Raw genomic sequence first — 17,363 nt, forward strand, 5'->3', positions numbered from 1 at the left:
TTTGAAATTTAATAAGAAGCAGGAAACTAATATTTGCTAATGACCTAGTAAGGGCATGTTGCTGCTTGATGTTCCCATGTTATTTATGTTAACCCTCCAAACATTGTGTAGCATATTGCTTTTTTTTTCTTTTTCCATTTTATAACAGAGGATCAGGAGTGTTAGAGAAATTGAACAAATTAAGATCACAGGACAGAATTAGGGTTTAAATTCAGGTCTTTTGATTCTTGATTTAGGGTTCTAATCTATAATACAGGAAGATAAATATGTGTATGTATGTGTGTGTACACATGCATTTACATGTATATGTAGCATATCAATATTAGGTAGCATTCAGTATTGGAAATATATTAAGTTACTTCTGAAGAAAAATACAAATTGCCCATTGTGTATATTTCTTGCATTTGAGTTTAAGAATGCATTTTCAAAATGCCTTGATTTAGTTTTGAAGAGATAAGCCTACAGGAAACTGAGACTGCATTACCTTCCAGGTACAGCATGTCCTCTTTCTGAACTCACAGTTGTGTCTTGATTCTCTGCTCCCTCCTTCTGTGTCCTTTCTGCCTTCTTCTGACAGGAGATGCAGATCACCTGGCTGCGTCTCCTGAGGAGGCCAGGGTCTCAGGCTGGGCCCAAGAACTCTCTGTCTTCTGTGGTCCTGGGATGTTCTCTAATAGTGGACAACTGCAGGGGGGAGGACCAAAATTGCCTGCCCTCTTACTGGTCTCCTGCTTCTGTTTTACTCACTCCAGTGGGTTAATACAGTGGCCAGAAAGAGCCTGTTAAACCAGAAGTCCAGTGTGTTGCTGCTCTGCTTATAGCCCTCACCTCCTTCTGGTCTTACTTCAAGGTCACTTTGTCACTGAGGCCTTCCCTGATCACCCTATCTAAAAGGGCACAGCATTCCTGACCCTTCTCATCTCATTTCTTGCTTTATTTTTCTCTTAGCCCCCACTGACATACCATTTATTCAACTTATATAAGTTTCACATCTTTTCTTTCTCTCCCGCTGTAATGTAAACTCCATGAGGCAGGGATCATTGACTGTTTTCTTTGCTGCATTGTTCCCACCTCTGGAACAGTACTTTGCTCATAGTAGGTGCTCAATAAGTATTTGTTGAATGAGCAAAGAATTAAATAGGTGAATATTTGAGGAGATTCCAAAGAATGACATTCCTAGAATAATTTGCCATTGTTATTTGTAGAATCATCATAAAATACTTTTTAACAGGATAGAGGACAGGAGACCAGAGGTGATAATTTTATAGCCAATGCTGAAGCATAGGGAAGAAAAGGCATTTTTAGTGGGGACAGAGCAGGAGTTTCTAAGAGCAGCTTATATGAGGCTCAGTGAATACTTGTTGAGTTAATGTTAATATATAAGAGCACTGCGATGGACTGAATGTTTGTATCCTCCCAAAGTTCATATGTTTAAACCTAATCCCCAATGTGATGATATTAGGAGGTGGGGCCTTTGGGAGGTAATTTGGTCATGAGGGTGGAGCCCTCATAAATGGGATTCGTGCCCTAATAGAAGAGACCCCAGAGAGCTCCATCATCCCTTACTCCATGCGAGGTTACAGTGAGAAGATGGCCATCTGTGAACCAGGAAGCAGGCTCTCACCAGACACCGAATCTGCTTGCACCTTGATCTTGGATTTTTCAGACTCTAGAACTGTGAGAAATAAATTTTTGTTGTTTATAAGCCACCCGGTCAATGGCTTTTAAAATTTTATTTATTTATTTATTTATGGCTGTGTTGGGTCTTCGTTTCTGTGCGAGGGCTTTCTCTACTTGTGGCGAGCGGGGGCCACTCTTCATCGCGGTGCGCGGGCCTCTCACTATCGCGGCCTCTCTTGTTGCGGAGCACAGGCTCCAGACGCGCAGGCTCAGTAGTTGTGGCTCACGGGCCCAGTTGCTCCGCGGCATGTGGGATCTTCCTAGACCAAGGCTCGAACCCGTGTCCCCTGCATTGGCAGGCAGATTCTCAACCACTGCGCCACCAGGGAAGCCCTCAATGGCTTTTTTGTTATATCCACCCAAATGGACTAAGATAAGCTCTATGGCTAGCAATTTCTTTCCAAATCTGATCTAGATCTGTGTTTCTTAGCTTAATCTCCCAGCTCTTCCCCCTTCTTCAGCCAAATGGAGCCATTTTCAGTCCCTGAATATGAGGTTCCTCTCTTACCTCTGGGTCTGGGCCACACTTCTGTTGTCTTGCTTCTACTCCCCTTCTTTCTCTCTCCCCTGCTCCCTCCCATCTTCCCTTTCTTAATCATTTTTCAATCAACTCACATGGGCCGAGTGCTATGCTACGTTCTTGGATTGCAAAGCACAAGACTTTGCCCTTGTCCCTGAGTTCCACGTGTTCTAGAGTAGGAGACTGACTCCATTGTAATTGCAGTTCAAGGTGATAACTGCTCTAATAGGTAGGTGTAAGCTGTGAGGCTTGGGACGGGTTGGGGGGAGGCCAGTCCAGCTCACAGAGCAGCACCACTGGCGCTGAGCTTTAATGAATAAATGCATTATGCTTCCCGTGAGCTGAGGTTAGGAAACACTGTGTCAGGTACAAGGAACCCCGAGTAGCCGGTCGAGAGTACTCTTCACACAGTTCTTACAGATTTGCACTGCCTGCGGTGCGCCTTTTGGTGGAGACAGATTGTTGCCCAGCACCTGCACAGATGGGGGTCAGGATTCATCTCCACCTGTGTGGTCACCGGATGACACATCCAAGATGTTTTGTAGGGGTCTGATCATTCACACAAATCCAACAAAAAATAAGTATCTATTCTAGAATAACTTTAGTAGAATTAGTAAATGTAAACTAATAGCTGATTCTTAATATGATATATTTTGCTTTGTTAACCATGATTTGTCTGATTGTTATAGGACTGTTCTTTTTGATGTCCTGTGACAGACACTGGGTAACCCTTTCAAGGCAAGCAAAACCAGTACTATGATGATAATGCTGGGCATTTGCACAATACCTTATACCTTCTAAAGTTCTTCCCTGTGATTTATTTCATTTAATCCCTACAGCCTTATTAGTTAAGAATTTATCAGAATCTCTAGTTAGAAATGAGGAAACTTTGGCTCAGAGAAGCTAGGAGACCTGTGAGGTGACTGGTAAGTGACAGGGATAGGATGTGAAATCTAGGCTCTTGTCCACTAAAGCAATGCTTTTTCCCTGATACAATCCCCTATTTTTATAAACTCATAAATCTTGTGTCACAAATAGAACCAGAGTGTAGAAGTAAACGAGGAGAAATTCACATGTTAATAATTCTGGGAACCTCACTGTACATGTGTATACGTTGTAGGCATGTTAGGGGTGGTGTATTAATCAGAATTCTTTTGGTTATTGAAAGGAGAGATATTAGCTCACTTAACTGGTAAGCCTGGTGGTTCTGGCTTTAGGAAGAGTTAGATCCAGGTGCTCGAATGATATTGTCAGGAGTCTCTCATGATCTCTTGCTTTGCTTGCCTCTGTGTTGGCTTCATCATCATTGGGTAGTGGCCAAATTATGGCCAGCAGCTTCAGTTTTACAGCTTGCTAAACTAGCCAGACCGTGGAGAAAGAGCACGGACACACACCAGATTCTGTGTGTGGGCCGATTCCTGGGCCCAGGGTGCAGCGCTCTCACTGGCTGGATGGGGTCATGTTGTGAGGGCAGAGGAGACACATGAGACTGAAGAGAGGAATCCTCTTACCTCCCTCTGACCTTTGAGCTCTTTTTATTTTTATATCCACTTATCTCTCAGAATCAGACTATGCATACCTGGAAAACCATCAGATATAACATTTAAAATTAGACCTAAGTAGAGAGATAGGATGTGAGTGGCTGGGAGTACGGAAAAGAGAGGGACTGACTAAGGGCTCCAAGGCTCCCTGTGTGCAGTAAAGATTTACTGGGTGGATTGGTGCTTGAGTTGATGCTAAGTGTATATGAGGCTTGGTTGTGGATCACCCCATTAAAAAAGGATTAAACATCTTCTAGAACTCTGCAAACCAGTTATGGAAGTAATTGTATACTCTTCAAAACTAGTCACTTCATGTGGCAAGCCCAAATCAGATGCTTCTTATGTGTCTTGTGAATGTGGAAAGGACACTTAAATGGTAATTAACTCAAAAGTTACGATTCCGAAATTTACTGGTTTTTCTTTTCAGTTCTTTCTTTGGAAATTGCCCTTAAAAAAAAACCCCAGGCTAATCACAAAAAGAATATGTGATTGTGTCTTCTCTGAAATTGGTGTTAAGGATATTAGAACTTGGCTTATAGATTTTTCTTCTTATTTCTTCATTCCTGTTGCTATTATAACCTTGCCATCTTTCTTACTTTTATTATTTTACTGCTCTGCACCTTAGTGCTTACTTCAAGCAAAGCTAAATGTCTTCCCTGCTTAGTTAGGCATAAAACACTGAGAATGTACTGGTGTGTATCTTCACACATGCTGGGAGATTGAGAGTTAGAAGGCTAATCTCATTCAGCATTTTCCATAGAAGAAAAATAATGTGGTTTATTTGACCTTTTACTTATGGAAATAAAGTAAGGGTTTTAGTACTTTTATACATTTAAACGAAACGTGGAGGGAAAATTAGATATTCTTAGGCTAAAAGTGATGAGAGTATCTGTTTCTTTTTATTTATTGTCATCTGAGTTTTTTTTTTTTTAAGCTCTTCAGGTAAAAGGAAATCTTCCAGTAGCCTCACGGACAGTAATGCCTGAGAGAATCAAGTATTTAAATACAAACACAACTCAACAAAAACAGTCATTCCATGCTCAGTTAAGGAGACTTTTCAAATTTATATAGAAAGTAGCATTTACAGAATCATTTTTATTAGCTACCCTAAATGTTAGTTATTAATTTAAGTTTTAATTTGAAGCTGATAATTATGAATGTGAAAATGGGGATTATATGAGTTATCAAAAATATGTTTCCATATGTCTTGATATCTAGGCTTTTAAAGAAATAAGAACAGTCCAAGTGATGTAACCATCTCAGTCATTAACAAGCAGGATATTTAACTGGTGTGACAGTTATTGTCATTATGCTAATAATAGGAGTTGGGGCCCTAGTAAGATTAAGCACTAGCTATTCCAATCCCCTGAGGAAACTGTAAAATTCAGCCTCACTGGGTTGTAATTAGAAAAGAAATATGTTTAAATACCGAAAAAAACTTAGGTACCTCACACAGTATGCCAAGGGCATGCGCTTGAAGCCTTTTAATCTCTAGGTGTGGCCTGTTTTATAAATATTTTTGTAAGCATTTACCTAGTCAACATTTGGCAGTACAACATTGTATAATCATATCCATATGCTTTGCCTTATGAAATAGAATGAAACTTTGTTAGGACAGGGCTGCTGTTGATAATGTTGTTTGTCTGCCTCCTCCATAGTGCTGTCCAGGCTCAAAATGATGCCTTGTCACTGACAAGACAAGCCATGGGAGCAGATTTAACTTTCTTTTTCCACATTTTTGTCAGTTTTAGTATAACTATTAATGATGATAATAATAACTATTATGGAGTACCTGCTTGCTTCTTGTGGGCTAGGTATGTGAATTAAGACATTTGATCTTATCTTTCAACCTACTAAGTAGCATTATTTAAATACTATTACTGTTGTTATTACCACCATTTTACAAATGAGACCACCGAGGCACAGAGTGGTTGAGTAACTTGCCTAAGGTCACACAGTGGTTGCTGGAACACACACCAAGCAGTCTAGCTATGCACTGTGCCACCTGCTAATAGAGCTGTTCCTGGAGACTCTGCTTCCAGTTTTAGCAGCTTACATGGCCCCCGTCTATCCTGAGTGGGATTTGTGATTCTTTTGCTTACTTTCCTTTTTCTTCCTTTCTTTCTTTCACTTCTATTTCTGTTAGGTCAAGTACAAAAGAGATTTTGAAGAAAGCAAAGGAAGGGGCTTCAGCATTGTTACAGACACTCCTGAACTACAGAGGCTGAAGAGGACTCAGGAACAAATCAGTAACGTAGGTGACCTTTTGTTCAGTGATGTAATACCCTAACTTGTATTTATGGTGAGAAAGTGAAATTGGGCAACTTGGAAGTGTTCTTATTGCTATGGGATGCAAGCAGTACTCGGTGTCCTCAGAAAATATGCCAAGTTCACCTTTTAAACTCCTTCCCTTTGATTTCATCACGGTTATCAAGAGCCTAACACTTTAATAGCAGTGACTACAGGCATACCTCATTTTATCATGCTTTGCTTTATTACACTTCACAGATAATGTGTTTTTTACAAATAGAAGGTTTGTGGCAACCCTGTGTTGTCAGATTGTGGTTAGCATTTTTTAGCAATAACGTATTTTTAAATTAAGGTAGGTACATTTTTTTAGACATAATGTTATCGCACACTTAATAGACGACAGTATAGTATAAACATAACTTTTATATGCACTGGGAAACCAAAAAATTCATGGGACTTGCTTTATTGTGATATTTGCTTTATTGAGCTGTTCTGGAACTGAACATGCAATATCTCTGAGGTATGCCTGTATATTTCTGAATACACTTTTAATTTATTTATTAAACTGATTTATCTAGTAAATTGATTTATTTAGTAAATCAATTTAATTAAATAAATTGTGTATTTAGAAATAATAATATTGCTATTAAAAGACATTATTGTAATTTACCATCTTATTTCTTTTTGAATGATTCTCAGCTTTTGAATTTTTCCAAAATAGGACTTGTATAGGTAAATATTAAAGCCATCAGTTAATTTTTTGCACTGGAATAGTATACAATGTATACATATAAGGTTAGCTATCTGGAGAAATCTCATATTTGCTAATTGTGTATATTTAAGATTTCATATTTTAAATTAGATATTTGTTGAAATAGCATATTACATCTAATTTTTGAAATAAACATTTACCTATGAAGTTGCTTTGGATTTGAAAGCTGCGTCTTGTTCAGTAATAGCGTTTTCTTGAAAAAGAAAATTGAGACTAGCAGAAGTTCAAAACATTAGGGACCAAAATTGTTAACCGAGTACTTATTAAAAGTGGTAATTATGTTTCTTCTAAAGTATTATATGAAGTGCGTCGAAATGAATTTTTTTCCAGAAAAAAATTAACTCAGTGTTAGGTATTCAAGAGGAAATATGAATGAAAGTCAACAACTGTGGACGTGATATAAAAGTATGAGCAAATATGCAAGAGGCCTACCATTTTTCACGAGAAGTCTATTTTGTGTGTCACTTGTACAATCACCAAAATTTGTGTGTCGAGATGTTTTAAGTTATGTAGCATTAATTTCTAGGAAATTTTTAATTAGCAGATTGTTTTAAACTCACTGGTATTTGGCCATCATCATAATATACATATATATAGTAACAATTTGCAGATAGAATCATAGGCTATAACCTGAGAAAGAATTTTATGTGTCAAAAGTTCAAAAACAGAATTATTCAGTATTTTAAAAATTTATTTAGGGAGTGAGAGGAGGCAGAGCAGACACTTTGTTTTGCCATATTCCCTAAGGTTTATCCATTGTTTGCTCTTTAAATGGACATTTTATTTCAGTAAGGACTTTTTTGTTTGAAGAGAAAGGGTTGAATTTTAAGGATTCATGGCTTTTGTCCCTTAGTTTTTCTACCCCATCCTAACAACCCCACCAATCATTAATACTGAAGATTGTGTCCATCGTCTTTCTTCCCCTTCATTCTTTCCTTAAATCAAAACCCTATTTTTGTTTTTTAAAGTACAAATTAGAGATATGTCCCACTGGCAGTTACATTCAGTAATGTTTCTTTTTTTGGATTACTTTTGGAGAACCTTTTTAAAAAACTAAAAATAATGCTGCATAAAACAAAGTTACATCATAAATCTTTAACTATCACAAATTTATTTCAAAAAGAACTAAACATTTCTACTTAAGACATCTACATGACAGCTAACGTAAGGATTGCAGTTGATTCAAAGGTAAGCCTTTTAATTTATATTCAAATTAAGTCATTATTCATATTTAATAAGAGAAGAACTGATCATTTCACCAACCTTTATCATTAGCAGGAATATACATTTTATTCAATACCAGAGGCTGTTTGCAGATCCATTCTTAATTATGCAAAAAACCATTATAACCCAGGTACGTATAAATCTATATTTATCATATACATAGCAGTATGTGCAAAATACTATTTAGATTAAGCCTGTAATATAGACAGTGCTGATTTTTAGAAGTATTTAAATTAGATAACATCTTTTAAAAAAAAAATTTGTGCAACTTTCTTGATGTTAGCAACCATAGCATTCTTATAAGTAGTTCTTTTAGCTGTGATGAGGCATATTACTATTTGGATAGCAGTAAGAAAATATAGATTTCATAATATTACTGTTAGGGATTCATTCTTAACAGTTTTACTGAGAAATAATTGACATACATCACTGTATAAGTTTAAGGTGTGCAGCGTGATGGTTTGATTTACATATTTTGTGAAATGGTTACCACAGTAGGTTAAGCTAACATCCATCTTCTCATATAGATACAATAAAAAGAAAAAAAATTCTTTTTGTGATGAGAATTCTTAGGATCTACTCTCTTAACAAGTTTCCTATATATCATAGAGCAGTTGTACGTATAATCATCATGTTGTATGTTACATTCCTAATACTTATTTATCTTATAACTGGAAGTTTGTACCTTTTGACCACCTTCCTCCAGTTCTCCCTCTCTCCACCCCTCTGGTAACCACAAAACTGATCTTTTTTCCTATGAGTTTGGTGTGTGTTTTTTTTGTTTCTTTGTTTTTTAGATTACGCAAATAAGTGAGATCATACAGTATTTGTCAATAAGTCTCTCTGACTTATTTCACTTAGCATAATGCCTTCAAGGTCCATCAATATTGTTGAAGTGGTAGGATTTTCTTGTTTTTTATGGTTGAATAATATTCCATTGTGTGTGTGTGTGTGTGTGTATACACATACATACATATATCTCAAAACTTCTTTATCCACTTATCCATTGATGGATACTTAGGTTGTTTCCATGTCTTCACTATTGTGAATAATGCTGCAGTGAGCATGGGAGTGCGGGTATCTTTTTGAGATAGTATTTTTGTTTCCTTTGGATGTATTCCCAGAAGTGGAATTGTTGGATAATATGGTAGTTCTATTTTTAATTTTTTGAGGAACCTCTATACTGTTTTTCATAGTGGCTGCACCAGTTTACGATCCTACCAACAGTGCACAAGGAGTTAGGGATTTACTCTTGAAGAAAAGAAGCTGTTAAATATTCTGAGGTCTAGTGAGTTTATTATTCATTTGTAAGGCTACAACTTCATGAATTTTCCTGTGACCTCACAGGTTTTCCATATTACTCAAGGATCTTTTTTCTATGAGAAACTTGGGTTAATCTGAAAAGTGGTACTCTGGCTAGTCTAGTTTTCCGCATTGCTTTCAGATAAACCCAAACACTGAAATATATTGGCCAGATCCAGACAGATATTTTCAACAGTGGCCTAGATTGTGTCTGTTTTGGGAGGAAGAAGGTCAGACTGAAGAGACACCAGCGTCTTCCTGCTGGAGATGCTGGGATGGAGTGGGCTTATCCTGAGAATCACAAGAGATATGAGATTTGAGCTCCAGGTTTAATATGGGTTGATGTAGGTGGGTTAACTAAGTCAGGGTCTTTGCGATCTTTATTTTTCCATTTGCTTCATTTTTTTTACTTGTTTTTAGTTTATCTTTGAATATTGTCTGGATCCTTCTAAGCTGCCTTTAATACCTTTCGGACTAAGGAAAATATAAAGACATAAAACAGTGGATTTAATGACAACTCCTAGGTGTTTTGGGTAATATGTTATGGATGAATGGGCATTTTTGATTGCTTGTGTCTGTGTCAGTGTTATGAAAATTTTCCAGACACTCTCATATTCATTTGTCAAAGATTTGAAATCATTTGGAAATGCCTACTCAGTCTGCATATGTTACTGAGGTGTGGGATGAAATACAGCTGTAAATTTGAAATTGTGTGTAATGAGAAGGGTGAGAGCAGGTTTAGCCTTAACTTCTTTCTTTTGGAGTCTATAATGCCAACATATTGAACCTGGAGATTTATTAAATGCTGCAATTTAAAATTCTTCTGCTATATTACTCTCTTAGTATAGCTGCAGAAAGAATAAGAAAAGAGGCAGGATTTCACAGTTTACAGAATGGTTGGAAAGAAAAAGAACTGGTTCCCAAAATAAAGAAAAAAATTTTCCATGAAATTCCAGAAGATGTCTGATTGCTTACCCCACCTCCCTAGGTCATACATTCTAGGTCATAAATTCAGAAATGGCAGAAATGTCCTAGTACACCCTCATTACTTAGTGATATTTTAGGAAAATGTTCTTAAAGGACAACATACAAATGTGAATTGAGGAATTCCTGTGCATTTGAACATTAAAAAAAGCCTTTTCTCCGTTGTCCTTATAGCTCTAGCTTGTGTGGGTAATTGTAAAGGCTGTTTCTAATTCATGTGGTTACCACCTTCAAGTTTATAATCAGTACATTCAGGGAATCTGCAGCAGGATAGCAAGGCAGAATCACCACCAGACATCTAAGGGACTCAGTCCAGCCTGAAGAAGATTATTGATGTGTTTCATTCTGCCTGTTTACACACTAATATAAGCTGTATTTTCAATTAGCTGAGACAGTCTGTGGATAAATTGTGAAATAAAATGATGAAGTTCAACCCCGAGAGACTTTGACAATCTTTGTGCTGTAGATAAAATCTAGATGTTTATTTTCTAATTTATTTCAGGTGGTGGAGAAATATTGTATGAAGGGGAAGGAAAAAAAAAAAAACCCAGATGACAAAATCTTGTATTTTACAGAGTGACTGAAATGGTAAGTTTACCATTACGTGATTCGTTAAGATTTGTGCCTCGACTCACAGGAAATACTTGTGCGTATGTATATATATGCATGCATATGTGCCTGTGTGTGTTGGCTTCAGCGGGAGTCTTTAGAACTCCCTTTCCTTAGATCACTGGCCCACAGACAATACAGACAATAGTATTTTCATCTGCTCTGTATTCTGTCCCTTACCCTGTAAGTATCTATCCTTATGGTTATCTCTCCTGTTTCCCAAATACCTCTTTTCACTGCCATTTTCACATTTAGCATACCCAGAAATGCTTGCTTGCTTTACAAGAAAAGTTCAGGTTGAAGCCTTTTTTTTTTTTTTTTTAACATTATAGAAAAGAGTCTCTCTGTAATTTGATATTGAAATGTAATTATTTTTAGTTTTTTTGAGACAGCTACATAATTTTTCATTGACTTCTTAGAATGCAAAATAAATTATGTGCCCATTAATAAGCTCACATGGATACTGCTGATTTAGTTCCCTGAGATTTTGTGAGTTAGCTTCAAAAATATTAGATTATTGGAGGTAAACATGGCCTAATAATTGAATAGCAGTGTCTATGGACTATTAAAAGATTTGATTCAAAGTTATGTTGAGTGTAAGGGTGAGCATGAGGGTAGGGTTGATTATCTGGGGATCTGGTCTCTGTTTGTAATTTAAATAAATCATTTTGACAGAGACTGACTGTGGCCATGTTCAAGCTGCTGATGGTGTGAAATTGAGTTGTATGGTGGACAGAAGACAAGCAGTCAGGAGAAATCCCCAAAGGCAAAATTTGTTATGTAATTGGGTCAACTCATGCATGAAAAATGCATGCTAATTGTAAACTGGTAGCAAAATTATAGTGTATGAGGCAATTAGGTCTTATATGAACCTGAACAACTGACATAGAGTTTTTCTTTCTTTTTTTTTTATATTGAGCAAACATAAAATAAGATTTTTTTTTTAAAGGTGGGAAAGGTAAACACCATTCCATGTTGAAATAGATTGTTAATTTTGTTCCTCATACAAGAAGCATAACTGTTTTATAACTAATGAAAAACTGATATGGAATCTTCTGATTTTGAGTAGTGAAATCTAGTACACCAAGTAGTGTGAAAGGAGAATGGTGATTTCTGTTATAACAGACAGTTTGTTATAACTCATAACTGGGCTGGTTAACATAGGTGATCAGTGATGAGGTCAGTGGTTTCGGTTTAAGCCCTTGAAATCTAGTATTTTCACAGAGTGAATTTATGTGTTACCTTAATGACCCATGCTTTATCCCCACCTTATCTCAACCAGTAACTCCGACGCATTGCTGAGTAATAGTGGGTCAGTAGCATTATCTTTAAAGCAGAGATCGAATATGTCAAAGAAAGTGATAGGGCAATAACATGTATTTTCCTTATAATACCTACCACATGTATGAATGGTTTATTCGTTTCAAAACACTTTGACATACCCAGTCTGATTAGATCCTCTGAACGACCTCTCCTTAGGGAAAGTATTTCTATGAGGAATACTTATAAAAGTATTCATGAGAAAAATGTACGGAAAATTACCTCTTCGTCCTTTCTTGTCTAAATCCGTGGTTTCCCTTACACCTGGTTTTGCTTTATTTTTCCACCTAGGGCAGAACATCAAAGGTTGATCTCTTCTTTTTATCCTCAATATTTTAGCCACAGTCACTTAAAGAAACAAATACATCCCAGACCAGGAATTACTTGTGCATGGCAAGTACAAGAGTTTTCATTGAAAAATGGCATTGTCTAAAGAGGAGGTTTGGGAAGGGCCCCCATAATAAAAGAATTAACACATATGACTTCTTTTTGAAAACAGAGATTAAGGATTCAGCAAACAATTTCTGAAGGTCCTTCTTTTGTGAAATCCCTTTTCCCCGCCCATTCCTTTCTTTTCAGTCCTGCTGTGTTCAGGCCCTTATCCCGCCTGGGTTCTTACAGGGTCTCCTAATTGGCCCTGTCTCCTTTCAGGCTGCTTCTGCTCCTCCCACTGTATCTTAAACACTGTCACCAGAGGACTCAAAATACCTTTTTCATCATGACCCTAATTATAACCCACTAAAAAACTTCCCTTGGACCTCCCCTTTGAGTAGGATAAAGTCTAATCTCCTAAACTCCTTAATTTCTGACTCTAAGGACCCTCTACAATCTGCTCCTAAATTATTTTTCACCTTATCTTTCACTGTCCTTCAACACTATTCTTCCATTTCTTTTAGGCCTGGCTATTTACTCTGTTCTGGGCTTTTCATGAGTCTCTCCTCTGGTCTGGAACAATTTCACACTATCTGTTAATTACATTCCCACCCCCTGATCCCAGGCACGCACTCAGACCCCAGGAATAGCGATCTTTCTAATCTCTGAATCATGACAGTACTTTGACGACAGCACTGTTACCTGTAGCACCGACTTCACACATTGCATTCCACAGTTTGGTTTTAATTAACATTTCATGTGGTATGTGTTTTACCTCTCTAACTTTGTGAAGATGAAGATTATCCATGTCTTCTTCAGTTTATGTTTTGTATCACCAAGAATGATGCTTTGCACTTTGCCTTTCTTGTCACATCCTTAACTTAGCCCTCCCTATCCCTTGCTTGGGTTGTGGGAATGGTCTTTTGACTGTTCTCAGCTGTCATTCTACTGCCTCTGCTCCCTCGTAAGCTGTTCTCCTTGTGGTTTCTTTCAAGGTTCCTAAAGTGCACATCTGATCTTGTCATTCTCTTCCTTAAAATCTGTCAGTGTCTCCCCATGGCCTTTGGGTTAAAGTGTAAAACCTTTAGCATGGAATGAGGCTGTCCCTGGTTTAGTGCCAGCTGAGATCTCCAGCCTGGGGTCCCTCTTGGACCCTGAACCCGATCCACTTCAAATGTCTGTCTAGAAGGCTGATTGTACCCGCCCCCTAGCCACACTCAGCTCAGAGGTTGTCTTTTCTCCCATGACCTTGCTCTTCCTCTCGCCTCCCTGGCATTGTGGTTCTAGAGTTGCATTATGAACTATCTTCCTCCTGGACTGAACTCTATGAAGATTGGGCTGTGTCTTTTTCTCTTTAGCCCCAGGGCCTAGCGTGGAGCCAAGTTTGATAAACAAATGAATTGACTTCTTGTGCCAACAGATCTTCCCATGGTTTCTCACTCTGCCCAAGGCTGCGGGCTCTGGGACGGCTTACCCAGGACTACCAGTGATTAACATACCCATTTTGAGACTTTAAGGAGTGACTCCTTCTAGCATTGTGTGAATTTTGTCTTGTAATAGAGATTATTACAGGAGTGCTAACCTTTCTATATTGATTTTAATCAAACATCTCTTTTAAGATCTGTGTAGATATCACATGGATTTTCTTCCTTAAAACTCCCAGATCTTTCCTCCATTCCATCATTTTCTAGCACAAAGTAGTTACCTAAATATACTTGTTCAGTAAAGGACTGAATTCCTTTAAGGGTGTCATTTTCTCCATTTTCTCCATTTCTTCTTTTTTTTTTTTCTTTTACGAAAGAGTCTGCCTTTCCATCTGAAACCACACAACTCAGATTGGGACTTACACTGACAGGCCAGGACTTGAACTCAGCCAAAACCCAGATTGGGACTTGAACCCACTGCCTTCTAGTTGAGATCACACACCTGGTCTCAGGACATAATGAAGCTCAGGTTCTTTATGTCCTATTGCAGAAAGGATTTAGTGAGAGGCGAAGTGATAGGTAAGAAGTGGATTTATTTAGAGAGATATGCATTCCATAGACAGAATGTGGGCCATCTCAAAAGGCTAGAGTGACCTTGGGAGAAGCACACTCCACAGACAGAGGGTGGGCCATCTCAGAAGCCAAGAGGCCCCGAAATATGGGGTGGTTAGTTTTTATGGGCTGGGTAATTTCATAGGCTAACAGGTGGGAGGATTATTCCAACTGTTTGGGGGAATGGGCAGAGATTTCCAGGAATTGGTTCACTGCCTACTTTTTGGCCTTTTATGGTCAGCCTCAGAACCGTCATGGTGCTGGTGGGTGTGTCATTTAGCATACGCTAATGTATGACAATGAGCGTATAATGAGGCTCAAGGTCCACTGCAAGTCGAATCTTCTGCCATCTTGGACCTAGTTGGTTCTAACCAGTTTTTGTCCTATCCAATGGCTGTATCATTCTTTTAAAGGTTGTGCCCTGCCTCCTTCCCTCCTGTTTCACATCTACTTCTCAGTCTAGGCAAATTAAACTTTTCCTAGGATATGTGCCACAGTTGGGTAGGGAACTGATCTATCCTTTCAACACAAAATTGCTAATGCCTAGAATAGTGCTTGACACATAGCAGGTGCTCCATAAATGTGTGTTGAATAAATGAATATAATAATATTTAAAATATTGACTAATTTTGCACATTCTCTTTAAGCTTCTTTTTGAAAGAACGTTCTTAGCTTTTAAGATTGCTTTGATTTGGTTATTTTTTTCCTTTTGTGCTGCTTGATAAACATCTATTTTTCACTTTCTCCTATTTTTACTTAAATATTCAGTGATTTCTGTAGTTTCATCCGAAGATTATAGCAGTATTCTCTAAGTAAAGCAAGACCACTTGGTTTCTAACGTGGCATTGAAGAATTTCATCATATTAGAAATGCAAGGACTGCCCCTGTTTTAAAATGTCATAGCCAGGGAATTCTTTTTGATGAGTAAGTAGCTGAAAAAAATAGGGCTTGCAGTAGTCTGTTTGGGCAGCCATAACGAAAAATATCATGGGCTGTGTGGCTTAAACAGCAGACGTTTATCCACTCACAGTTCTAGAGGCTGGAAGTTCCAGGTCAGGGTCCACCTGCGCTGGGTTCTGGTGAGAGCTCTCTTTCTCATTTGCTGATGCCTGGTTTCCTTTCCTCAGTGCGTGTGCGCGAGAGGAGGAGACTTCTGGTGTCTCTTCCTCTTCTTGTAAGGACATCAGTTGAACTGGATCAGGACCCCACCCATATGGCCTCATTTAACCTTAATTACTTTCTTAAAGGTCCCCATCTCAAATACAGTCACACTGGGGATTAGGGCTTTAAGATATGAATTTGGGGGTGGGGCACAATTCAGTCCATAACTGGGCATTATGAGAAATGATCTACATAAATCACAGGATAATTTCGAGATGAGTAACATATGTTTTAGATACGCTTAGATACATAAGCTACTATCATAAGCCATTGTCTTTAGTGGAGGTAGATGATATCACCTGTTGCTATTCCAGGAAAACTTGTACATTCAGTTTTTAAATTTTTTCCTATTTTCAAACCGAACAATCGACATTAAAAAAATGTCTAGTTCCTCTTTCCAATCCTTAATTAAGGATTAGGGCCAATTGGCCCTTCCAGGCCTCTTTTTATTTGTGGTTTTGAGCGATGGTCACTTATGGAAACAAAGGTAACTCACAGGAGTAATTATATTTTTAAGTTCTCCAGGCCTCAGTTGAATTACGTAGCTCAGAATATAGATTTCACGTGTCCTGTGCTGGCAGTTTGACCTGGGTGGATATGAAGAAAAAAGAGGGCAGAGGTGTGACAATAGAAAAGAAATGTTCCCATGCCACAGGGCAAGTCTAATAAAGACTAGCTTTTTTAAAAAAAAGTCTCAATTTCCAGTACGTTATACAGATTTAAAACTTAAAAGGTATCTGAATTTTCTTCCAGATTTTATTATACCTCTTGGGACGTATCTACAGTGAGCACATACTAAATGTTGAAGAAAACACAGGAATCTTACAGATATATTTGTGGAGTCCCCACATGTGACTATCATTAATAATTATGCCACATAATTATCATTTCAATGGATTTCTGGAGGTAGGTTTAAAACCTGTTGTTTTTTCAGTTAATAGGTGTAATAGTCAAACGTCATTTTAACTTATTAGGAGGTCATGAGTCAAGGGAGATATTATACAGAGATTTAATTAAAACCCATTGGTGACCTAAGCCAAGTTTAGACAATTAAAGAAAATTGCCTGACTGGAAGTTAGAAGAATGTTTTTCTTTTTCAAGCATATGCAGATATGTTCTCTAATTTGCATTTCATTTTCCTAGAAGAATTGTCACAAAAATTGCTTTTCTTTATTTTTTGCTTATACTTTCTATTCTAGCTTTCTTTTCTTTCCCCGTTGTCAAGGCTGCTTCGTAGGCTTTTCCTTTTCTGTACAGAATCATGTGCAATGATGCTTGTAAAAGGATAGCTCCAAATTTCTGTTTGAAGGACCTATTGCTTTTGTAAAGTACCCCCAGACTTTTCCAAGAACAAGAAGCAAGAAGTTATCATTTTTTTGTTTGCTCATATTTATGATTTATTTTTTCCTCTTATGGCTGTATTAACTGTAACAAAGCCAACTTTTAATTGAATTAAGCTTTTGTATCATTGCCTCCTTAGAATTATGAAAGTGTCAGAATTTGCCTGTGTTTATTAGCAAACTGTGAAAAAGGGTATAGATTTAGAAGAAAGAATAAAAGAAAGAAACCTAAAAATAATCATTCTGTTCTTC

The 17,363-nt window shown here is 37.6% G+C and overlaps 1 protein-coding gene across 2 annotated transcripts in view; it reads left to right on the forward strand.

Moving 5' to 3' along the window:
• NEBL (nebulette) overlaps nucleotides 1-17,363 on the forward strand; it is a 336,029-nt gene that overhangs the window by 170,154 nt on the left and 148,512 nt on the right. For both annotated transcript variants that reach the window (XM_036842835.1, XM_036842836.1), the window contains exon 4: nucleotides 5,888-5,995. In XM_036842835.1, the coding sequence (XP_036698730.1) occupies nucleotides 5,888-5,995 (108 nt within the window). The remainder of the gene's footprint in view (nucleotides 1-5,887; nucleotides 5,996-17,363) is intronic.

This window comes from Balaenoptera musculus, chromosome 2 (genome assembly GCF_009873245.2).
Source record: "Balaenoptera musculus isolate JJ_BM4_2016_0621 chromosome 2, mBalMus1.pri.v3, whole genome shotgun sequence".
Taxonomy (NCBI): Eukaryota; Metazoa; Chordata; class Mammalia; order Artiodactyla; family Balaenopteridae; genus Balaenoptera; species Balaenoptera musculus.